Below are 26,357 nucleotides of genomic sequence, written 5' to 3' on the forward strand. Positions count from 1 at the left end.
ACACACACACACACACACACACACACACACACACACACACACACACACACCATAAAACTACAAAATAAGAATCCATAATATACAAGCTAAAGGCCAGAAGAAGATTAAATAACTCTCAAATCAATGCCATTTTAAACAAAATAGTAAAGATCTAAAAACTACCACTGAATTTGTTTTGTACTATCACCTACCCCTCAGTATGGATTTGAATCTGTAAGCCTCCATTGGAAAAAACTAATGTTTCCTTTGCAAGTGACTATCATTTGGAGATAACTTCTGGATTTGAGATAGAAGTTCCTGGCCACTTCTACGTCTCAGGTCTGGGACCCTGCTTGACTTGAACCTATGCAGGCTCTGTGCATGCTGCCACAGTTTCTATGAGATCATATGTGTGTCATAGTTTCCTTAAAGCCCCAAAACAGAAGTAATTAGAAGTCCCAAGCCCTTTCCTATAAAAGTACAGAAGTTTTGTACATGTTGCTTGAGTTTCTAGGGAATCAGAAAGTCATTGAGAGACCTCAGACTGGAATCTCTGTGGACTGTCCCATGTCAGTTTGGGCTCATTGCCATTAACTCCGCCAGAGCTCAATGCTGGCTATAAATGTTTTTCTTCCATTTCTTTAAGCATTGCTTTATTTTTTTTTTATATTATATCCATTTAGAGATTGCAAAACCTTTGAAATCCAGACATATTAGATTTCAACACAAGTCATGAAATGTTTTATAATTTAATTTAAAATGCTATGGTTTGAATATGAAATGTTCTTTATACACTCATGACTGCTTAGTCCCCAGCTGCTGATGCTCTTTCGGGAGAGGAGTTCTTATGGAAAGAAGTGGATCACTGAAGGCATGAGTTAGAACTGGTCTCTTTCCTGCTCCCTAAATCTAGTCCATGGTTATCGTCATAGACTGAACCATGCTCCAAAGGATCCATGGAGCAAAGGACTATGGACTAAAACTGTGAGCCAAACAAAATGACTCCTCTAGTTACATTGTGTTTGTCGGGTATTTTGCACAGTGACCTAAATATTTAGCACAAACGTTGACTTATTTTTAAAGCATAACGTTTATATGGATGGTTTTCATGTCAATCTGCCACAGGTTAGCATTACCTAAGTAGGGAGCCTTACCTGAAGAATTTTCCTGTTTAACTGGGAGGACCACCCCATTGTGAGGAGCATCATTTCATAGGAATCTAGATTTTTTAAGAGGCATTTTTTTCTTTTTTCTTTTTTCGAGACATAGTCTCTCTGTGTATCCCCTGCTGTCCTGGAACTCACTCTGTAGACTATGCTGGCCTTGGACTCAGAGATCTGCCTGACTCTGCCTCCCAAGTTCTAGGATTATAGGCAAGTGCTGCCAGGACACCACTGCCCAACAGGAAGTATTTTTAAAGGAAGTTTCCCACTTGCTTTTTGATCACTCCCTCCCCTCTTGCCAGCAAGTTGATGTGTCCTGTTGTTGTTTCTGCAGCTAATTTCTTCACTGGCAGTAGAACCAATGTTTCCAAACTTTCATCCTACAAAGAGGACCTTCACTTTTCTAGGAATTTTTCAGATCTAGGAGCAAGATTGAGCATATTGAGGCATCCTCCCTTGGAAACTGAATAATTACCAGTCCGTGGCTCCCTAATGTTAACACCTGTCCTGAGACTACTCTAGATGTTGAGACTCCCAGCCTAGAGGACAGAATACTAGATACTCAGAGGCTAAGGTGTGATTTGACTGTGACTTGGTAAATTCTGACTATGTGTGAGTGTGAGTGTGTGTTAAAAACAATCCTAGTAAAATCAAACCAAAAATTCTATAAGCAGATTAGAAAGGATATATCATCTTAATTCAGTATAAAAAACAATTATATTCTATGGAAGAGACATGTTCCAATAAGAAATATAAATCAACCTGAGAAAAATGAAAATCTCCATTTTTTCAATTTGTTTCTATATGTTAAAATGTACAAATTATTAACTTTAATACCAATGGCACAATAGATAAATAAGATTTTTCTATCTCAATGTCATTCAAAGATAAGAACGTGGAGATATTGAGAGATATCCTGTGAAATAAAGATAACTGTTGATAAATACGTTTTAACAGTTTATTATTATAGTTGTTAAATTTGTTATACACTTCTATGACATTAAGAACATTTACTAATCTGAAAGCATGTCATCTTTAATACAGACATTTATATGCCATATAATGCATTGAAATTAAACATTACTGTACTATAGAGATAATATTTATTAGTATAATCTTACTGTATAATATAGTATTAGGCAAGAATTGAAAGAACATAATGAGAGAAAAGGGTTTGCTCATGTCAAAGTTGTCAAATTTGTGGATGAAGTTTTTCACCACCTCTCAGTTTAAACTTCTATACCAACTTTAAAATTCCAAATGTGAGACATAAATAAATGCTTGTGTGAAATTATGACATCTTCATCGTTTAAGCACTGTTGGTGTAATTTCAGTGGCTCGTTCATTTACTGGGAGAGAAGGTGGTTTACTCTACGGATACATATGGAGAAATGTAGCATGAACACACTCCTGTGAACAGAAGTGTTGCTCTATCTAATGGGGAATGTTCATCAGAGTACATATGATGGCAAAGTGAAGTCTCAGATATATACCTGGGTTAAGATTAACCCATTTAATATGTAGAGAGAAATTCATCTTTATAATTTTATAATTTTTCTTTTTGTTTGCTTAAAGGCAGAAGTGATAAACAGCTAATCTGTAGTCAAAATTAGTATGCAACAACAAATGTCCATGCTTCCTCATCATAACAAATGGGTCATTTCTATATGCCCCAAAACATCATTATATAAAATATCATCTGTATATACAGTTATCTAAATACATTACTTTTGCTTAGAAATATAATCCAAACTACCTGTGACATTACTACAAAGTTTTCATTTTACTTTAACAATCTACAAAGCTTCTTCTTAATGACAGTTATTGTTGAAATAAAGATTTTTATTAGGATAGAATATCAGATAGATTTTCATAAAATATTTTGGAAGATAGATGATGAATTATTTTAGTATAATATAAAAATTCTTACATTTAAAATATATTTGCCTGGTGTATTTTAAAAGTGAAATCATTTCTTCTTATACACAAGCTATATTTTAGAAGTACACATTAGTATTAGTATATATTTCAGATATACGCATACACCATCAAAAGAAGACAAATGACTTTTACTCATAACCAAATGGCAACATCTGATTTTACATCTTGGAACTCATTGTAGGTAAATGATCGTGATCGTCTCCTAAGGTTTGTTGGTCTCTGAGGTCTTCCTTCTATCAAATGTAAGTAGATCTCAGATTTCAAAAAGCGTTTATAACTGTCATGTTCCATGAGCTGGTGTACTCTGCTTTGTGCTGCATCAAAACTGTGGAGAGTGGGCTGGGAGATGCTCTTAGCAAGTACTTCCTTAGTATGAAAATCAATGTTAACCTGCAGAGACAGGAAAAAGGAATGATTTTAGGATACCTAATACAACATTTTTTTTTATTTTTATTTTTTTATTTTCTTTATTTACATTACAAATGCTATCCTGAAAGTTCCCTATACCCCACCCCCGCCCCTGCTCCCCTACCCACCCACTCCCACTACTTGGCCCAGGCCTTCCCTTGTGCTGGGTCATATAAAGTTTGCAAGACCAAGGGACCTCTATTCCCAGTGATGGCCGATTAGGCCATCTTCTGCTACATATGCAGCTAGAGATACAAGCTCAGGGGGTACTGGTTAGTTCATACTGTTGTTCCACCTACAGGGTTACAGCCCCCTTCAGCTCCTTGGGTACTTTCTCTAGCTCCTCCATTGGGGACCCTGTGTTCCATCCAATAGCTGGATGTGAGCATCCACTTCGGTGTTTGCCAGGCACTGGCATAGCCTCACAAGAGGCCTCTATATCAGGGTCCCTTCAGCAGAATCTTGCTGGCATGTGCATTAGTATCTAGGTTTGGTGGCTGATGATGGGATGGATTCCCGGATGGGGTAGTCTCTGGACAACATTTTTGAGAACTATCTCATACTCTTAAAATATTGAAGGGTATTTTCCTGGGTATTTTCTCCTAGGACCTAGCAATCCAACATTGTATTCGAGGCTGGTATTTCTCTGGCTCTTTTATCTCTTTGTTAGTAGTTATGCTTATTCTAACACAATACCACTGAATAATGCAACAGTAACAATCATGTGATCATTACATCAACTCATTCATTTTCACAGTGGGAAACTAACATCTCAGAAGTTAAAGTGTTTAAGTTGTAGAGAATGAGATGCTTGGGGCATTATTGTGATATCAGTAAGACCTTTCTGTTCAGGTTCCTGATTTCTTCATCATGGTATTTTTCTACAGACAAAACTGTGCCAACATATGAATCTTTCTTAAACATACAATACCTTTTAATTTTTTATTATGTCCCAACTCATATATCTGGTAATAATAATATATTTTTGGGTATCTATCCTGTTTTCTACCTCTAAGTGGCCATATAATGTTATATTTTTACATAACTAAACAAGTACACTTTCTTAGAGTACTGTATCCATATAAAGAACATTGCATTATAAACTATGTAGTTGCTTCCATCTTACAGATTTAACAGAAAGTTACACAATCAAGATTTAGTTGCCACCCTATGGGCCTACTAGAGAATGATGAAACTTTTGAGCATAGTGCAAAGAACTTAGGTTATTGAAATGCTACATTGAATTTCTGTAGCACATTGAATATTGGAACTCTGATCTTTCTCCCTGTGTCTATGTTCAACCCTTCCCTGTTTTCCCATCTCTCTGACAAGGCATAAGAAAGTGAGCAAGTTCTTCTGCCATGCACCTCTGCCTTTACAAATAGATTTGCTATAGTGCTCAAAGCAACAGGACCAAATTTCTTCTGATATGTGAAATAAAACATTTTCTTTTTGTTTTCAATTTGAATGATCTTAGTTACAGAATGAAAATCTAGTACAATAGTATTAATTTGTAGTTGAACAGTGAGATAGCATCTCTTCTCCTAATGTTATATGATCTATTGAGTACAGAATAGAAACATCAAACCATTTAACATTTTATGACAGTCTAGCAATATCTGCTAAACTCATAGTCTATTAAACAAGTATACCACAGGATCAACTCATTTAGTTTGTAATCAAAGGAAACAACATTTGAAACATTGTCAAACACATCATTTGTCTATTAATTTTCTTCTTTAGCCTATCCCGGACTGATGAAATAATTTCTTCAGACAAAAACAAAAAGCAAACAAACAAACAAACAAAAACCCTTACATTGCTGTATAAGATAATCTTATTTTAAAAGTGTACTTGTTATTTTGCTGACATTTATACTACAGCACAGTGTGAGTATCAGAGAACAGCTAGCTGGTTCCTTTTCAACCATGTTGAGACGTCAGCATTGAACTTAAGTTTTCAGGTTTGGAGATAAGCACTTTTAACCAACTAAACCTGCAGCTGGCTCAGTTTAACTTTATAAAGCATTACAAGGAGAGGGTTTGTTATGTTTGTTTATTTTGTTCAGAGATCTTTAGTGTCTAATGGGTAGGTTTTTTTTTTTTTTCTGTGAAGATAGTTAATATACATTAGAGAAAGAATCAAATCGTCGTAGCATTAATCACTCTTCATCTAATTCTGAGAGTGTCTTTATACTTTTAATCCATAATCATAATATGCTGTATTCTGTTGATTGTGTTAGTGGTAGAAACAGTTTTTCTTTAATATAAAATCTTGAGTTCCTTGATGGAATGAGTGAGGAGTCTGCTTTGGTCAAAGCAGACCCTATGAAAGTGCAAGGGGTTGCAAGTGTTTCCAATTGTCACAGTACCTCGTTGGGGGCATCATTCTGAATGAATTTCTCATATATTGCCTTTGCTTTTAGGATGATTTGTTGAGGTTCCTTGCATTTCTTGAAGTCTTCACAGGCGACCCAAAATTCAATGTTTTCCTCACTGAATTCAGTTTTAAGAAATCTGGTAAAAGCATCCACTCCATCTACCAAAAATAAATAATAATAAGTTACTATAAAACAGTATTGCTGGGAAGATGGCATATCTGATTTTAAATCATATACTAATACTAACCCCAAAGCTGAAATCTCCTTTTAATTCAATAAGGATCCACACATTTATACAGTATATGTTGGGACTTTATATAATTATCTTTTTGAGCAGTAGAAAGAAGGATATAATTTTTTATAAAATAAGGCTAAATCACACTTCAAACTAAATCTTTAACACTAAGTGTAAAAAGGACCATACTGCATACCTTAATTTACATCTCTTCTATTCATGTCTCTCTAAGAGGAGGAGGGATTATATTACAGACTTGTGAAACATTTCTTTTGTATTCCATTCTGCCCACTACAAAAATCATGTCTCTTGTACTGGAGACCCTCAAATTCTCTTTCCACTGTCTTCACATTTCCTAGTTCAACATGGCCTTCTTTTCCTGTCTATCCAACAAAGAAACACTGCCAGTTCTAACTATGGACAGCCCTAAATAGTATGATCTGAATCGAATGTCACCATCAAATCCATCCACACAGGGGGTAAGAGAACCTGGTTGATAGGAAGTAAAACAAGTTCAAAACTAAGAGGGGATGGAGGACTTCAAGGAAGCAAGGCCCTCTAAATAAACAGGATTGTTGAACATAGGGTCTGAGAGAGATGGAGGCAGCATGCAAAGGGCCTATATGGCTCCTCCTTAGATGGGGGTCCAGAGATAAAAGAGGTAGGCACATGTCACCATCCCTACCCCGATGATATCTCTGGTAACTACTTTCAAATGGATATTTAATTTCCCCAAGGAAGTCTTTCTGGGGAAAGAAGACACTATTTGTTGTTTGTTAGGTTGGGTGATTGTTTGTTTTCTTTCCTTTTTTATCTGAAGTTTTTACTTTTTTATTACATATTTTCTTTATTTACATTTCAAATATTATCCCCTTTCCTGGTTTCTCCTCCAACAACCCCCTATGCCATCCCCCATTCCCTAGCTTACCAACCCACCCACTCCCACTTCCCTGTGCTAGCATTCCCCTACACTGGGGCATCGAGCCTTCTCAGGACCTAGGGCCTTTCCTCCCATTGATGCCCAACAAGGCAAATCTCTGCTACATATGCAGCTGGAGCCATGGATCCCTCCATGTGTACTCTTTGATTGGTGGTTTAGGCCTGGGATCTCTGGGGAGTGAGGGGGTTACTACTTGGTTCATATTGCTGTTCATCCTATGGGGCTGCAAGCTCCTTCAGCTCCTTTAGTCCTTTCTCTAGCTCCCTCATTGGGGACCTTGTGCTCAGTCCAATGGTTGGCTGAGAGCATCCACCTCTGTATTTGTCAGGCACTGGCAGAACCTCTCAGGAGACAGCAATATCAGTCTCTGGTACAACCACTATGGAAATCAGTTTGGCTGTTACTCGGAAAATTGGATATAGTACTACCAAAGGACCCAGCTATACCACTCCTGGACATATATCCAGAAGGTGCTCCAACTTGTAATAAGAACACATGCTCTACCATGTTCACAGCAGCCTTTTATAATAGTCAGAAACTGGAAAGAACCAAGATGTCCCTCAAAAGAGGAATGGATACAGAAAATGTGGTACATTTACACAATTAAAAATTACTCAGCTATTAAAAACAACAAATTCATGAAATTTTTAGGCAAATAGATGGAACTAGAAAATATCATCCTGAGTGAAGTAACCCAATAGGACATGGTATACACTCACTGATAAGTGGATATTAACCCGGCAACTCGGAATACCTAAGATACAATTCTTTTCTTTGGTTTGTGTTTGTCTGTGTGTGTGTGTGTGTGTGTGTGTGTGTGTGTGTGTGTGTGCGCGTGCATGTATGTGTGTGTGTGTGTGTGTGTGTGTGTTGTTTTTGTTTTGTTTTGTTTTGAGTCAGGGTTTCTCTGTGTAGCCCTGGATGTTCTGGAACTTGCTCTATACTCGAGTCAGGCCTTGAATGGCACGTACCACTAACACCACATGGCTAAATAATCTATTCTTAAGTGTATACTGCATACCCAGCAGAAGACAGACAACAGACCACAAAACTCAATGGCATTCTTGGAAATCTCTTGTTTCATAACATGTCACAGTCCCTTTTTCTTTAAAATATATTATTTACTTTTATTATTTTCTTTTTGCCACCTAGGTCTCTTGGGTATATATTATGGCTTCTTGTTTGTATGGGTTTCATGAGTGTGTAAATGACTAAGTCTCTGCATCTTTATATTATTTCTTCTTATATGTATGGGTTTTGTGAGTGTGTAAATGACTAAGCCTCTACATCTGTATGTTTATTATGTCTTTTTTTGAGCCATTTTACTTTTATTTGTTTGCTTTTATCCAGTTTCTATGTGTTTGTTTTATTTCTATTTTATTTTATTTCATTATTTTCCCTTAGAAGCCCGTTTGTTCTTTAGCAATAGAAAGAAAGGCTGTGAAGGGAGCTGGGCTGAGAGAAGTGGAAGGAGGAGAAACAATAATATTTAAGAACAAAAATATTTTTAATGAAGAGAAAAATTTACTTAACATTTTATGTACTTATCCATGACAAAAGAATAGAAAACTATTAAAGAATTGTAATTAGTAAGAAAATTAGCTCTACATCATCATTTATGATTCTTTGCAACTTTCTGTCTCCATTCTGTCTTACCTTATCACCTGTTATTGCATTCTCTTGCCCCCTTTTTAGTAAGTAGGACATACTGGATGAGGTGGAGTCAAGATTATCACACATTTGAGTTCATAGATTTTAAAAGTTATGTAAGTCCTCTACATAGATGTGATTGCTTAGCATGGGGTATTTGTTGACCTAGCTGTTAGTGTGAGGTTATCTCTAACATTCTCGTCTTGTTTGGGGACCTCTTTTACTCTACTAATTTGGCTCATTCAGCTTTGATCTAAGGGTTTGTGCTGATTCTTATTGCATCTTTTTATACTGTATTTAGTTGATCTCGCTGGGAAGCCAGGGGGCAATAAAGACAGTTCTAAAATAAATATTACAGCTCTAAGTATGCAGATTTAAAAATATTAAAGATGTATTAAATAAATTACCAGATGCTAAATTCTCAGGCATTGAAACAAAAAGCAAACAAACAAAAAACAAGAACAAACCAATTACAAAAATAATGCATAAAAAGAAATAACAAATGTTGTAGAAAAATTAATTTAGTAGAATTAAAACTACTAATAAAAAATCAATAAAACAAAGAATTGTCTTTTAAGATAAGTAAAATTGAAAAACTCTTACCTAAATTACTAAAAGAAAGAGAAAATTTATCCATAGGAAGATATTACCACAGATACGAAGAAAATGTAGTGAATCATGCAAACATATTAACAAACACATTTCAATAAGTTGTAAAATGTAAAGCAATGGATAAACTTCTAAAGGTATGTTGCATACCAAATTTAAATTAAAAAAAATGTAAATTATTTGAACACATCAATGGCCATTGATGAGATACAAGCATCGGGTAAATATTTCCAAACTAACGAAAGCCTAGAAGTAGATGGGTTCAGCCTAAAATTCTACAGATAACTAACACCAATATCACTTAAATTATTCCATAAAATACAGGATGAAGGAGCACATCCAAAATCTTTTTGTGAATCAGATACTACTTGGATATAAAGAAACCATATAAAGAATGAGCCATATGACCTTGATAAAGGCAAAACCATGGGAAACCACATATAGACAGAGCCATATGAAAACCAATAAACCACAGAGCTTTATAGAGCATACATTTTTAAAAATGAGCATTATGAACATAGATGTAAAAATTGTTAATAAGTAAAAACCAAGTTTAAGAACTTATGGAAGCGGTTGGACTGTGGTGGAGCACGCCTTTAATTCTAGCACTTGGGAGGCAGAGGCAGGCAGATTTCTGAGTTTGAGGCCAGCCTGGTCTACAGGGTGACTTCTAGGACAGCCAGAGCCTTACAGAGAAACCCTGTTGCAAAAAATAAAAACAAACAAAGAAAAATGAAGAACTCATCCAAGCAATCACATACCATCATCAAGTTTTCTTCGTCCAATGAGGCAGCTGATAAAGACTTTTATCAAAATCATATATGACAAATTTGCCCTACCTAAATCAGTATCCCTCCAAAATGACAAAGGCAAATATAATAATAATAATAATAATAATAATAATAATAATAATAATAATAATCCACTTCAAGGAATCAATCTTATTCATAATAGCCTAAAAACATGTTGGAATAAACCCAACAAAGAAAATAAAAGAACTATGAAATCAAAATTTCAATAGTCCAAGCAAAGAAATTGAAGAAGGAGACATTTATGGATTGATATGATTGATATTGTGAAAACAGTCACAATTCTCAGAACAATCTATAACTCAATGCAATTTCCGTCAAAATCCCAATGCAATTCTTCAGAGGATTTAAAATAAAAACAATCTTGAAATTAATATGGGAATCACGAAATGATCCTGTATAAGCAAAATACCCTGAACAATAAAAGTACTGATGGATACATCACCAAGCATGATTTAAATTATACCAAAGTGCCATACTAAAACACAAACAAAAACAAACAACAACAAAAAAAACCCCAGCATAATACTAGTTTTTAAAAAGGTACGTTAACCAATTGAATAAAATTGAGGACAGGTGTGAGTATGTGAGTTAATAATTACCTGAATTTTGAAAAAAAATTCCAAAATTGTATACAGGAGAACTATAGCACTTTTAACAAATGGTGCTGGGAAACTAGATATCTTCATGTAGAAAAATGGAAGTTGACCCCTTTCTAAAGCTGATCAAATATCAATTGAAATGGTCAAATATCTCACTGTTAGACATGAAAATTCTAGAAGAAAGTGTAGGGTATATACTTTAGGATTTAAGCTCATTTAAGAATTTTGTGACTTAAGTAGCAAGGGAATAGGAACAGTAGAACTGGAGAGAACCTTGTATTAAAAATCTTGTATCCTGAAAAGAGAAATGTTCATTGATTTAAGAATTGGACTACAGAATGGTGAGAAATCTCCACCTTCAGTACATCTGACAATGGTTTATTATATTTATACACAAACACAAAAAAAACTAAACTAGAATACAAGTGACTGAATTAATAGTAGGCTATTCACATTCTTTGGCCACTAGAAAAATACAAAAGAAAACTGGTTTTAGATTTTGTATTAGACCAGTCAAAATGGCTAAGATTTATAAATCATAAGATAACAAACAGTGGCAAGAATATGAAAAAAGGGAACATTTATTTGCTGTTGATGGAAATGCAAATTGTGCTGCTACTACAGAAATCAGTTCTGAACAAAACCCTAGAAATGCATATATCATATGACAGAGCTTTATATTCCTCTCCAGATATCCTAATGGCTTTTTCCAATTATTAAAAATAAATGTTCATCCCTGTTCATAGCTGCCCTATTCACCCACTCCCACTACTTGGCCCTGGCATTCCCCTGTACTGGGGCATATAAAGTTTGCAAGACCAAGGGGCCTCTCTTCCCAGTGATGGCCAATTAGGCCATCTTCTGCTACATATGCAGCTAGAGACACAAGCTCAGGGGGTACTGGTTAGTTCATATTGTTGTTCCACCTACAGGGTTGCAGCCCCCTTCAGCTCCTTGGGTACTTTCTCTAGCTCCTCCATTGGGGACCCTGTGTTCCATCCAATAACTGGCTGTGAGCATCCACTTCTGTGTTTGCCAGGCACTGGCATAGCCTCACAAGAGGCCTCTATATCAGGGTCCCTTCAGCAGAATCTTGCTGGTATGTGCATTAGTATCTACTTTTGGTGGCTGATGATGGGATGGATTCCCGGATGGGGTAGTCTCTGGATAGTCCATCCTTTCATCTTAGCTCTAAATTTTGTCTCTGTACCTGTATCCTTTCATGAGTATTTTGTTCCTTATTCTAAGGAGGAATGAAGTATCCACANGATGNTCNTCCTTCTTGGTTTTCTTGTGTTTTGCAAAATGTATCTTGGGTATTCTAAATTTCTGGGCTAATATCCACTTATCAGTGAGTGCATATCTAGTGACTTCTTTTGTGATTGGGTTACTTCACTAAGGATGATATCCTCCAGATACATCCATTTGCTCAAGAATTTCATAAATTCATTGTTTTTAATAGCTGAGTAGTACTCCATTGTGTAAATTAACTATTTGAAATCAAAATAAAGTACATTTCTTCTTTTTCCTTTCAAACTCTTGTATATTCCATTTATCTCTCTAGATTCCATGATCTCTTTTACTTCGGTTGTTGACATATATGCCTACGTATAGAAATACAACCTATCCTGCTCAATCAGTATAATGTTACTTGTAAGTCTTTAATGTCAGCACTGACCACCTGATATTATATAACTATGAAGAGAATCTTCCTTGTGAAAGACTATTTCCCATACTCTCAACATTTCTTAATTGCTTGTAGGTCTTTGTCTAAGATTGTGGCACCATGAGATAGTCTCCTTTTATATTGGTATCTTTACTGATGTCCATGTTGTAATATGAAATTAAGGAATAGTATGTCTATAAAGTATGAGATTGATAAAACCAAAGCTACATAGGATATTAACATAATTTTTTGGGATTACAAAATCATAAAATATGCTATTCTATTTGAGAAATTAACCTTTATTAATCTGATGTTTCTATATATATACTATGTATTCGAATTCCATGCTTTAGTATAAAAAGTTTTACTTTATCTGGACATCTTTCTTGTATATTAAAAAATGTTGATACTTTAATTCTAAATCTGTTGTTAAATTGGATCTCATTTAATGAATTTTCTAGTAAGACCTAGACCTTTGACATTCTAACATAATAAAAACATCACATTTAAGAGAATCCATGATTGTATACTAGTCTTACTTTAAACAAATTCGAAGACTGTACTATTTCTCCTAGCACATCATGGGGATCTACATAGGCATGCTCCTAATTCTATAATGAAAACAAAATGTTGGTCAATTTATCTATTAAAAATACTTGCTTATATTTAAGACTACCTACTGAAAAGTTCATTAAGTTAGTGATAAACTGCTTATTGTATTCTATGTTACAAATATTCTAACTAATAAAACTCATTAATTTATTATTTAAAATATCATTACATAGAAATATAAATTAATGGTTATTAAGTTAAATGGAGGAGGAGGGCATGATATTGCTAACATATAACTGGGCAAACCTCAATAATAAGGTATGAAATAAGATTACATCTCTATTGATAGTACATTTGAATGGATTAAACAGCCACTGTGTACAAGTCAAAGTGATAATGATAAAGGATTTGTGCAGCCAGAAGTTAAGCACAACAATACTGAATAAAATATCATATTTGTCAGTTAAGAACTCTTTAAAAGCAGGACTATTTTCATCTCATAATTATTAAATGCTCAGTCACTAGAAATATATAAAATTTCACATATATTGTTAGTTATGATTGAGTAGGCAATGACAATACACAAAGCTTATACATATAAATTGTTCACTAAATCTACATAATTGACAGCTATATAAAAATCTACCCAGCACATTTCAAGTGTACAAAGTATACTATCCTGATAAATTATAATTATAATGTAAGTGTATATAATTTTCAAAGGGTTTATATTTTAGTACTGGTAATCTTAATGATAGAGCTCTGTACAGTACATACAAACTCATGGGTTTGATCTCAAGAGAGATGAACATTTCATTATCTAGAGATATATTACCTGACATAGACAAAGGAACTTTGAAGATGCGACTTTGCTAAGAATCAGAGGAGGGAAGAGTAGCCAGGCAGATCCAAGCTAATTACCAGTCCTTAAGCGTGAAAGAGGAAAAAAAAAAAAAGAACAAATTAAAATTTATATATCTTTTATCCACCTTAAAACTGGAAGATGGCAGACAAGAACCAAGGAACTTGTGGAATCTCAAATGTGAGATTTTCTTCTGTAGTTAGGCAAGAAACAAAGACCTTAGTGTAAACACTTGGATAATTTGTTAATGGCCCAAATGAGTGATAAAGAGATTTTATCTTAGATCCGGTAGTAAGACTAATTGCCTAATGGCACTTTGATTTTGTTGACATGATACTTATACTTGGTTTCTCAAATTCAGAACTGTCAGAATGGATCTGTGCTTAACTTACCATTAATTTGGAAAATTGATATAGTAACAACAGGAAGGAATTAAACCCCTAAATTCTGCTTTATGAATTTTCATTTATCAATCCATCACACAGAATTTATCTGTGTTGTCATGGAATATTATGACATTATGTATTCATACATTCTGTATTCATATTATGTCATATTATGACATGCTGTAATCAATCTTTCTAATATACTGGAATTATAGGAAATCAGTAGTCATAAAAGACATGGGAAATGGCAACATCACTCAGCACTAGAGCAATGGAAAGTTGGCCACACTCACGATAATGTGTAACCTAAGTTTCTTCTACTGTACTTCCACTGAAATTTCACTGAGCAAGCAAGACTCTTTATTTTATTTATTTATTTATTTTTTTTGTAGCAAAGGGACCCTGACCACTACATCTTGGTAATTACATGTTAATAAAAAAAGTATGGAAGAAATGAAAAGTCAGGCTAAAATACCTTGTGATAACACCTTGATATTTCAACTACCTTGTGTATGAATATAGAAGACATATGTAGTTCTTACATATTTTGAGACTTTTCAGTTTAAATGCAACTTCCATTTACAAGCTGAGAGGCCAGAGTTTTCTGAATGGGTCAGTAAACTAAACACAGAGAAGCAGCTAATAGGGTCAAGTGAGTGACACTTAGTTGCTCCATTTACTTTGCTAGCTCAGTCAGTATATTGTTTTATAGGTTTATTTCTCACCCTGAGCAATGTGCTTTTCTCAGAAAAAAATAAATGGACAAGGCTTTCGACCAATTTTTATGAATAGTACCTTATGTCCAAGTATGGGAAAATATACAAGTTTCCATAGCAAAATTGATGGATATCTGGACATAATATTTTTAAGACCTAGAAACTGTTAAAACGAAGTAACAGAATCGGTCATCAGAAAGTCCTGCTTTTCTGCAGTTGGCTAGTTTGACTGGCTGCCATGAGTGTTCTTGTTTGCATTTCTTTCCTTCCCTGAAAGTTAGGGTGTGGGTCACTACTTTTGTGCAAGTATTTCTTCCTCCAATTAGTAGAAAGGAAAATGCAACCTTCTCTCAATATATCCAATGTCAGAGAAAAGCAACGTGATAACATGAAACAGGTTATATAAACACCGGTCAGTTACTGCTTGGCAACAGAGAGCAAGTTCTTCATTTTGTGTTTGTATGATTAAAGCCACAGCCTTATGGTCTAGTCGCTGGCTGCACTTCTTTGTCTTTGTTTGGGCTTTATCTTCTGTTGTTATGAACCTGAAAGAAGTTCATATGGAATTGTACCTCCTATAGCTATAAATAGTGGGTTTATGCTGTTTATTTTACATTTTCTATCTGTTTCCTTATATACTAAAAAGGTGTTTTTTTCTGGTTCTTACTCATACTTTTATTATAATTTAAATACTATTGGAAGCAAATTTTATAAATATCAACTACTCATTATATTGTACTAATAAAATTTTCTATTCTAGTCTTATGTAATTTGGAAATAATAAACTAAATGTTTGTCAATTTGTTTTTCAAGTAGTTATTCTAACTTCAGTAAATGGGTAATAATTTTTTCCAATTACTTTTTTATTTGTCATGTAGAAACATAGGCTGAATACTTAAAGCACGGATAATATCAGTTAATCAGTACTGCTTTCATTTCAGAACAGAGCAATTACCTTTCATATTAATAGTTTTAATTGCAACAACATCTTTGAAATGATATCTAAAAGAAAGTATCTTTGGGTAATATATCTAAAATTGTTATTCAAGGGAAAAATCTTTGATCCATCTTGAGAGTCACATAGTATGAACTTAAGGTCTGTGTCAGACACTCTAATGCAGTAATATTAATTATAACAGAAGTTCTGAGGACTTCTAAGGACTTGCTTGCAAAGGATTGCTAAGGACTTGAAGCATGGTTGCTTCTTTTGTTGTTATAATTATATATATTCCATAAAATCATATAAGATTAAACCCTATATGTTTATAGATAAAGTGGATGTCAGACACCTGATTTCCTCTTTCAAAAAAGGAGAGCTTGAGAGACTGAACTCAGATTTATTTTATGTATTATTAAATCATTTCACCACTAAGTGGTAGTGAAGACAAAGATTAATAGTTGATAAATATATAGATATATAAAGACAGAACAGATATATGTCTACCAAGGATAAAAACAACAACAAAGAAAAAAAGCAAAAATAACTTAAGGGTTACTTTGTTCTGTTTTGAATAGCATAAGGAATCAGCTTGCATTATCTTTAAGCGGAAGTTTTCTAGAAAAAAAAAAGTAACCATTTTCACATATTGGCCTTCACAAAAGCATAAAGAAGGAAGTTCAGCTCTGTTAGCTGCTGTTCTCTGTTACAATGCACAAAACTCTTTGTCCCAGTGATTAGTCCTGAACTGGTAGAAATACCCCAAATTAAGGGAGAATATCAGAGAAAGTACTGCCTGGTTTGCTATGAGAGCTCATGACCTGAACACTCAAGTGAATGAGTTTTGGTGACACAATATACACATGACAAACAAATCATAACTCAGGAGGAGTGCATAAAATTAGGGAAGCATTCATTTGTTTGAAATTTAAGTTGTGTTTAAAAACTATATGCAGATAAAGTTGGTAACTTTGAACATCTTGTTCCTCTTCCTCTGGATGGCTGTCCTAGGTTAGACCACAGAGGACCACTTCTCACTCAGAAGAAGCAATGTCTCAGGGAGCCCTCCACAAGTGGGAGTGGCTTGTATAGCTGCCAGAAGTGCTTGAGGAAACCTGGGACCAGAATTCACATTGGAAGAAGCAGGCTCCATATGTCACACAAACAAGAAATGCTTATAATTCTGTTTCTAAATCGAACCTCTTACATCTGTTGTAATATTTTTAGATGCCAAGAAACCTATGAAACAACAAGTCAAGAAACTCTGAAGCAGGAAGCCTAGGTACCCTGTAATCAGAGTTTCCCCTCTAACATGTGAGTTAATAGGTCTGAGCTGACATAGAATGCATAATTTCCTTTGCAATAATGATTTAAGACTGTTATCCATTTTAAATTAAAGATGAGTTGTTAAAATTTCTATCCTTTAGATAGACTATAAAACTACGGATAATGGTCATCTTTATTCAGAAATTTAACTTTTTGGGATACTAGAGCTCCCTATACTACAGAAAATTGGTAGAAGTAGAAATTTGAAGAATGACTTGAAAAACTATAAGAAGTAAAACTCATTTCCTTCCCCTAAAGTAAAGCATTAGTTTCTTTGCTGCCACTACTCAAAGTCTGAAACTAATATTTTATACACTTTCTTCAGTTCATATCTTTAAATCCAAGGACACGGTCTGTTTTATCTTTCCATATTACAAAGTGTCTTCAGCAAAATATTTATCTCAGCCACATCTGCAGGTATAAAGGTCTCCAATAAACTAATCATAATGAAGAGGATTAAACATATTTTGAATATTTGCAGTGGCTAGGAAAAGGTGGCATATTAAAATGAGCAGTGAAATGTTTTATAGTTGAGAGGCTGCTCTCACAGAATTCCTCTGTCAGAGTTTGCACATAGTCACTTACATATTCTAGATATGGGACTATGAAACTCTGAAAAACTCATATGGCATTTTGTCCACTAAGCAGTAGCCTGTTATATCATCTTCTAATTAATACAGAGAACACCCAGATGCTGTTTGCTTGTCCTTCTCTGCTTCACCTTCCCACCCTATAGTATGCATCCACAATCACTATCTCAACAAAATCATCAAATTTCCTTCCAACATGGTACTATACTCAGGATATAATTTTTTATAGTTTATATTTAGATTTTTGTCTTTTTCTGATTTATTTTTGCTTCTTAATATGTTCTTTTTAAATTTTTTATTAGATATTTTCTTCATTTACATTTCAAATGCTATCACGAAAGTCCCCTATACCCTCCTACCCCCGCCCTGCTCCCCAACCCACCCACTCCTACTTCCTGGCCCCAGCATTCCCCTGTATGCGGCATATAATCTTCGCAAGACCAAGGGCCTCTCATCTCATTGATGTCCAAATAGGCCCTCCTCTGCTACATATGTAACTAGAGACACAAGCTTTTGGGGGTATTGGTTAGTTCATATTGTTGTTCCTCCTATAGAATTGCAGACCCCTTTAGCTCCTTGGGTACTTTTCTCTAGCTCCTTCATTGGGGGGCCCTGTGTTCCATCCAATAGACAACTGTATTTGCCAGGCACTGGCATAGCCTCACAAGAGATAGCCGTACCAGGGTCCTGCCAGTAAAATCTTGCTGGCATATGCAATAGTGACTGGGTTTGGTGGTTGTTTATGGGATGTATCCCTGGGTTGGGCAGTCTCTGGATGGTCCTTCTTTCAGTCTCAGCTCCGAACTTTGTAACTCCTTCCATGGGTAGTTTGTTCCCCATTCTAAGAAGGAACGAAGTATCCACACTTTGGTCTTCCTTCTTCTTGAGTTTTATGTGTTTTACAAATTGTATTATTTGAAAGAAACTAGTGGGCAGCCAATTGTTGAGTTCCTAGCTTCCTGTCCATCAGAGGCAGCTTTAAAAAAAAATTCTCCCAATGTTTGTCTTCAAATTGATTTTTTTTTTCAGCATTTTGTTCATTTTATCTGAACTTTGTGCACTTTGTATTATATAGAATTAGTGGATTTTCTAAGTGTATGTAGTATAATATAGATACATAATATTTAACTTGCATTATTTTGTATACAATAATCATATTCATACTGGTAGGTTTCACTTCTATAAAGATTGTCAATGTAATTGAAATTAATGATGATGAATGTCAGCTACACTGACAGAATTTTTTGATACATGAAGAAATTTTGATTTTCTAAAAGCATTTGTAAATTACTAAATACATTTGTTTAAATTATAGTTTTCTGTGATTCATTTTTCAATGTCAGACAAATTTCCAATATACAAAGATTCAGAATAAACATGTCTGAACATTGTTGTAGAAACAAATAAGGAACAAAAGTAATTGTTGGGTTTTGATGCATTAAAATTTACAATATAATATTGAGCTCATTTAAATGAAAATTCATTTTAGAGCACATTTGTGGTTTTGGAAAGTTTTGATGTTCACACATTGTATTTTTATTCTCTATATTTAATTTCTCCTACAAACAACACTTTACATTAATATGATACATAATAAAATTAAACCATTTTATATATTAACTAAAATCCTCATAATATGAACATTTCATTGAATTTAACTTCTCTATGTATTTCACTTTTTAAAATTAAACTATGTATAAGGAAGTCATCAAAGTTGACCTGTAGAGTTTGCACATCTGTTGTAACAGTTCAGGAAACTGGCAGCTCTTGCAGAGGACGCAGGGTCATTTCCCAGCACCTACATGGAGGCTCCTCATCATCTTTAACTCCAGTCTCAAGGAAAAGAATGCCCTATTCTTACACATGTGGTGTACATACTTGCAGACAGGCAAAACACTCATATACATAAATAATAAAATAAATAAATACAGGGAAAATTTAAAAGATACTTATCTAAACCTTTCATACTGGGTGGATACAGAACAGTGCAGGGACCTCTCTGTTTTAGTGAGTTTTATTTGTCATTTTTTATTTACTCTCCCCGTTTTAAGTAACATGTTTCAGTAATGAAATACTTTGTTTTACATTCTCCAAATCAGTCAGGCAATGTAAAATCTTAATTAAGCCTTGACTGCCTGCCTACCTGGATTTTCAGTTAAATTTTGTCTAGCTAGTGAACTTTCATTCATCTCTGAAACTTGAGTCAAAGTTGCTTATCCTCTGATTCTGTTAGTGAGGTTAATACTTCTAGTTAGTTTAGTCTAAGTTGGTTTTCAGAATAGCTCATTTTATGAAACACTGTATTCAGATGATTGCCACTGCCCCTTGTTTGATACATAACTTAGTTTTCTGTTTGACTAAATTCCATATTTCAATACATATGTACAGTTATAGCTTGCTATACTTGAGTAATCAACCCATTTAATTCAAGGGAAGTTATATTATATTAAAGACCAAGATCTTTCTTGAAATGTATGTGCACATGTATTTTTCCCATCACAGGGCCAAATTATAAGAATTTAGCTAATTATAATATTGTAACCAAAGTATTTTAGGTAATTATTTAAAGCTTCATAGTGTTACAATTATCATTGCAATAAAAAAATAATTTAAAAAGTAAAGTAATATTAGTAGAATAAATTGTGAATTTAATATAATTATTTAGTACTTTGGCCATAAGAGGTGATTTTATTTTATTTTATTTTTAAGAGGTGATTTTAATATTCAAGTAGGTGAATGATGACATTTTAAAATTCACACTACCTTTTTTGAACTTAACTTGTGGGTAGTTTGTACCTTGTTGATATTTCCACCTCTAGGGAAAATATAAAACAACAGTGTTAGATTTATTTTAACACATTTGGTTTTCAGTGCTTGTAAATGGTAATCACAGACTGAATTACAGAATTACAGAATGAGCGATAAACCTTGTCTTAAGCATTTCTACAGTTTAGATGATGAAAGAGAACGTCGAAATTGTTAAATAACAATTTGTGATTTAGAGTAATAAATCCAATTTAAACGTCACTTCTCACTGAAATCTTAACCCTATTTTTATTTAATTTATAACCCACTGGAAACAGAAAATGATTGTTTAAATGTTATAATTACCACAATTTATTTTGGAACTCATTTGTATTTGTGTAATTGGCACTATTTATTGTTTTATAATTCATTATGCGACTTAATACTTTTTGAATCTGTTGTTTTGAGAAATTAAAAAGCATAAGTTTACAGTTATGGTAGCTGAAATCAAATGCAATTATGAAGCATAACGGAAATTATACAGCCACATACAGAACATCTCCTGCCCTAGAGGAGCATCTGCATAACTTTCTAGAAACAAATTCAGTTTTACTATAAACACTTAATATTTTTCACTGCATGTTCCCAGGAATCTTCACAGATGAAGCTATCCATGGCTACTTCTAACAAATCATCATTCAATTATAGAAAAATAATTTCATTCCTTAAAATGATTTTCATTAACTGAGACTAAAATGTAGTATGTACAAAATGTTCACTGAAAGGAAATTTTAAAAAGGAACGATTACATAAGTTGGAATTACGAAGAAATTTTATATGTCTCAAGTAAAATATTCACAGCAAACACACACACACAGACACACACATACACACACAGAGACACACAATGTTTAAGGTATAAAATTAACATAGGTATCCATCATCAGGAGAATGGGTAAGAAAATGTGGTACATGGTATAAAATTAACATTGGTATCCATCATCAGGTGAATAGGTAAGAAAATGTGATACATATTTATAATGGAATATCCCCACAAGTAGAATGAAAGAGTCTAATCTACAGCAGCACAGGTAAACTGGGAAGATGTTAAATAATTCAGGTATAAAGACAGAAGATTCACATGTACTATAAACAAGTTTATCACATAGAAGTAGAAGATAAGAACTTTAGTAACTACACACTAATAGAAATTGAGAGTAGAATACACAAAATAAACACAGATAAAACAAAAGCAGTGAGTGATTGAATATAAATTTAGTTATATTGGAAGAGAATGACATAAGTTCTATACATATAGCAGGGTCATGGTTAATAATATCTACCTATATATAATAAGATATATATATATATATATATATATATATATATATATATATATTTTGTAAAAAGCAATAAATATTAAAAGAAATGTTTTTCAGGGTATTATGTGACCTAGATTGACTATATCAAACCTACTATGTAAACAATGCTTATCTTAAATATGATCTTCCTATTTTCAATTCCATAGTACTTGGATTATAGGGGTATGACACTGTTATCAAAGGAGAAAGTGTTTTAATTGTTTCTCAATAGACAAGGAAAATGTTTGGCAACATGCTTATACTAGAAAATGAGGAAATACAAGGGAATTTGTTTCTTTCTACTGGAGAAAAATACATAATTTCTGATATTCCATTTTAAGTTTCCCTGGTCATGAGAAGTATTTCTACTAGCATAGACCCAGGGATGGTAAGCCCACTGGGTCTTGCCATGGTTAGGTGTCAAGTGGTTGCCTAGCATGTTCTTCGAATAGTCTGAGGAGAAGCACTGAAGATATGGTGTTTTAAAGAGTAAGCAAGGTAAAATATTAATGCATGGACAAAAAAAAAAAAATCTCTGACTGAGGACTCCTGTATGTCTATTTGGTCATGATAAAGTTTTACTTTCACAGCTGAAAAGTTAAGTGACAAAAATGTAAAGAAATAAACGATGTTTTTTTTTTTTAATTTTTTTTTGTTTTTTTTTTTTGTTTGTTTGTTTGTTTGTTTGTTTGTTTTTGTTTTTCGAGACAGGGTTTCTCTGTATAGCCCTGGCTGACCTGGAACTCACTTTGAGACCAGGCTGGCCTCGAACTCAGAAATCCGCCTGCCTCTGCCTCCCGAGTGCTGGGATTAAAGGCATGCGCCACCACGCCCGGCATAAACGATGTTTTGCTGCCAAATAGTAAGTACAAACTGTTGACTTTGAAACGTAAAGTAAATAATGAAGTGAATTCATAAAAACCCAAAGTTTGTCTACTTGGTACTTGAGATAGACAGATGAGAAAGCATAAAACCTTGCGGCTTGCCCCTGAGCCACATTTACTTGTTGAAGAACCAAACCTGTTCTGATTCTGCTCTATCCCCGCCCACACAAGCACACAGTGCTCTGCATTAATGCATACCTGATTCAACTTCTCTGTAAGATTCTGCCTTAGAAATACTTGTACATGTATGCATATAACAAAAACTTGTGAAAAAATTAGAACTTGAAAAAAAGGAATGAAGCTTCCCTATGTACATGGGAGTGTTTGTAGGGAGAAAATTGAAGGAGAAAACAATATAGTTTTATTATAATATCAATAAATGAAAGAAATAATTTTCAAAATGGATGTTTCTTAGAACCAACCATAGGAATTCATAGGAATTTTTAATTTTAATTTTTATTTTTTTAAATTTAATTTTATTTGTAATTCATTTTTTACACTCCATATTCCATTCTCTGCCTCCCATCCACCCTCCGACTGCTACATGTCCCATACCTCCTCCCCACCCCACCCCATCTCCAAGTGGGTGCCCCACATCCCATCCCACCTGACCTCTAAACTCCCTGGGGCCTCTTGAAGGTTAGGTTCATCTCCTCTGAATGAACACTGACCTGGAAGAACTTTCTTACAAAGCTTTCTTCGTGAGGGTTCCCTAAAATGTCTACCAAAAAACTTTTTTTCATTTTTTTGAACATTCAGAATGAAATAATGTGGAAAATATATTGAATATTCATTTAATAAAACTAATTATCTTTAAATTTCTGGAAATTCAAAATAAAACAGTTTGAATTTAAATGCTATATTTGTTAACTGGAACATTAAGATATAAGAGTTCATCAATAATAAATAATTCTGAACAAGTAAGAAAATTAAATACACATTTTCTTTTAGCCAACTATGCTTTCCCTTAGTTATCCCTGGTGACTAAAATTCAGATTACTGCCAGTTACTTGCTAATGTATACAAATGTGATTACTACTCACTTTTTACCAACGCATGTATCTGTGCTTCATATTTATAAAGGAATGAGGGTTTGGCGACAGTCCCACTAACCTCTATGAGAGAGCAATTTGTCAAATGATTCAGCCCATTTCACTGCTTCTTCAGGGGAGACTCTGTGCAGAAAAGAAAATGTTTGATGGTAGATGATCAAAATGTTCACTCCTGATCAAGCTACTATGATTCTGCACTCAGTGCTCTCCACTGACATGGCCTAAGCACTCCCAAGTCAAACAGTGGAACCTTCATCAGTACTCAAGTTTTTCTTTTGGATTTTCCCCATTGAACAATGAAATATTTTAGGGTTCACCAAAGTGTCAAAATTGTTTGAGTTTTTAAGTACATGTAATCATGCATTAAGTTAAAAATACAAGAAATAAGAGAAAGAGAGAAAACAGGTAGAGAGAAAAAAATATATATATATATAATTCAACAAATAAGAAACCACACACAGTATCTTTCAAAACCCTTTAAAAAAGATGAACCTTCCTTGAACTTGTAACCACAATGTGCTGTTTTTTCCTTTTTTCTTCTTCTTTTATAATGCATAGTTTAGTTAGTCTTAAGGGGGTAATAAAAGCTATTTTCTTATATGATTAGAGACATTGATAAAGAAAAGAGTGAAATATTTTTATATCTTTAATTAAACATATTAAAATTTTGAGTAGTTGTAAGCTAATATAAAAGGCTACTTTTTCAAGTTAAGGAAATGCTAAGCCAAGTTACAAAAATTTCTTTATTTGTGCATTCCTTTCTGTCATCCATAAAGTATTTTAAAAAAAACTTTTGAGGAGAGTGATACATAACCTATTTTCAAGATAAATTTACAGTATTTAATAAAGTTGCATTTCATCAATTTATTGGCTATAAAGTATATCATCATTTAAAATGGACAGATCTACTAATTTTAAGAGAACAATTTTCAAGCTTCTGGTAATTTGACTTGAGTTATGAATGTGGTTGAGTTGTAGGACTATTCTCAGTTTTCAGGAATAAAATATTGAACAATATTCATGTCACTATGTAATTTCCAGTAGCATATAGATTCTTATTTCTTTTTCCCTTAATCATCTATTAGAGAACAAGAAAACTACTCTCACAAGGAATTGATGCTCCCCACCTTGTTTCTTTGGCGAACAAGGCAGATCGACTGGCGTGTGTCTCTCCATGGAAGTCAGGCCTCTGTAGGAGAAGACTTAGTCTATTCCTTTTCTCTTTCACTCTGTAAAAGCAATAATACATTCAGGACATTTCTGATGTTCCAGAAGTCTTATTTAACCTGCCAAATAAATTTGGAATTCATAAACACCCACATATCACTCAGAAATGCATTTCCTCTACTTAAGATTTAGTTAAACAGTAAATAGAGAAATTAGCATAGAGTGCACCCCAGAGGATCCTTCTTACTTCAACAAGAGATAAGTATTTGAGATTATATTTCATTAATTATTATTTTAATGCTTAACTGTGGTTAAATTTTTTTGACTTTTTTTAAAAAAAAAATAAAAAGAAACTAAATTAGAATAACATTTATTTTCAAAACATTTTTAAAAATAAAAAGCTTCCCCTGTCATTTTCGGCACTCCAATCAATATATTTTCAACCAAGTATTTAAAAAGTAAGAGCTCACAGATATTGTTCAATCCTGCTGCTTAGATACAAAGTTGACGAAGACATCTCTAATTTTACCTGATTTTGGCCTCGATGCTTGTTTCTTCTTTCCCTGACCCATGCATTAGTTTGAAAAAAGTTTTCTCTTTTGATTCACACATATTTAGTTGAGAGAAGAAAACCAAAGATATTTCCATATTCTGTCCCAGTGACCAAGAGAGGTCTGATTTCCTTAGTCCTTCTCTCTCCTACAGATGAATGCTATTTCGTAGGAAAGCATACTGAATAAAGCGCTATCCTGACTCTTTCCACAGAGCTTACAAAAAGAGAAAAGACCACGAAAGACAGTGAAGAGCTAGCTGTGTTTCTGCCTCTGCAAGTCTGGAAATGAGGAACTCGAGATTGGTCTTGTACTGAATTGTTGAAGGAAATGATACCACACATTTGCAAAACCGCTTCTGGCCTTCAAGATAAAAGCTGGTATTACCACAGCGCAACTTCCCTTTCAAGCCTGCAGAGAAAGGAGCTTCAGTAATGTGAATGGTGCTGTCATTTACCAAAGGACATAAAATGTTTTGTGGCAAGGCATTATCAAACATGAGCAGCTCAGTTTTGCTCTCTTTAAACTATAATTTCATTTAGTTTTAGTAAATTGACTTAAATTTCATTTGTTCACAAACTGCACTGGTGTTGATTAATTACATTTGCTTAATATATTGCATAAACATAAGACAAGATGCCATTTATGAGTGAAAGGTAGGATATAACTCACATAATTTAATATATTTAAAGCATCAGTAGTCCATAAAGTGATCTAAAATAAATTGGAATTTTTTGGATAAGTATATGAAATGAAATGAGAAAAGGAATATGGCAAATTTTATACTGTATTCTCATTTTTGCAGTTTAAAGTATTTATATTCTTGGAATTTGGCACCTCTGGTAG

The 26,357-nt window shown here is 33.8% G+C and overlaps 1 protein-coding gene across 1 annotated transcript; it reads right to left on the bottom strand.

The window, feature by feature from the left end:
* Positions 1-2,226: 2,226 nt before the first annotated feature.
* On the bottom strand, positions 2,227-25,795 carry Rgs18 (regulator of G protein signaling 18). The gene is made up of 5 exons (XM_021198986.1): positions 25,490-25,795; positions 24,921-25,022; positions 23,855-23,916; positions 5,863-6,029; positions 2,227-3,473 (listed from the first exon to the last, which is right to left on the bottom strand). Exons 1-5 carry the CDS (start codon positions 25,606-25,608, stop codon positions 3,216-3,218), a joined length of 708 nt encoding a protein of 235 aa, XP_021054645.1. The 5' UTR covers positions 25,609-25,795; the 3' UTR covers positions 2,227-3,215.
* Between the last annotated feature and the right edge of the window lie 562 nt (positions 25,796-26,357).

Source organism: Mus pahari, chromosome 5 (assembly GCF_900095145.1).
Source record: "Mus pahari chromosome 5, PAHARI_EIJ_v1.1, whole genome shotgun sequence".
Classification (NCBI taxonomy): domain Eukaryota; kingdom Metazoa; phylum Chordata; class Mammalia; order Rodentia; family Muridae; genus Mus; species Mus pahari.

What these genes read in the sequence shown, in the direction of transcription:
- Rgs18 (XM_021198986.1), bottom strand. Translation starts at nt 25,608, where the DNA reads ATGGAAATATCTTTGGTTTTCTTCTCTCAACTAAATATGTGTGAATCA. An exon ending in CAAATTGCTCTCTCATAGAG is followed by an intron (nt 6,030 to 23,854) that starts GTTAGTGGGACT and finishes TATTTTTGGTAG; the next exon opens with ATGGAGTGGATGCTTTTACC. An exon ending in AGAATGATGCCCCCAACGAG is followed by an intron (nt 3,474 to 5,862) that starts GTACTGTGACAA and finishes CTGTCTCTGCAG; the next exon opens with GTTAACATTGATTTTCATAC.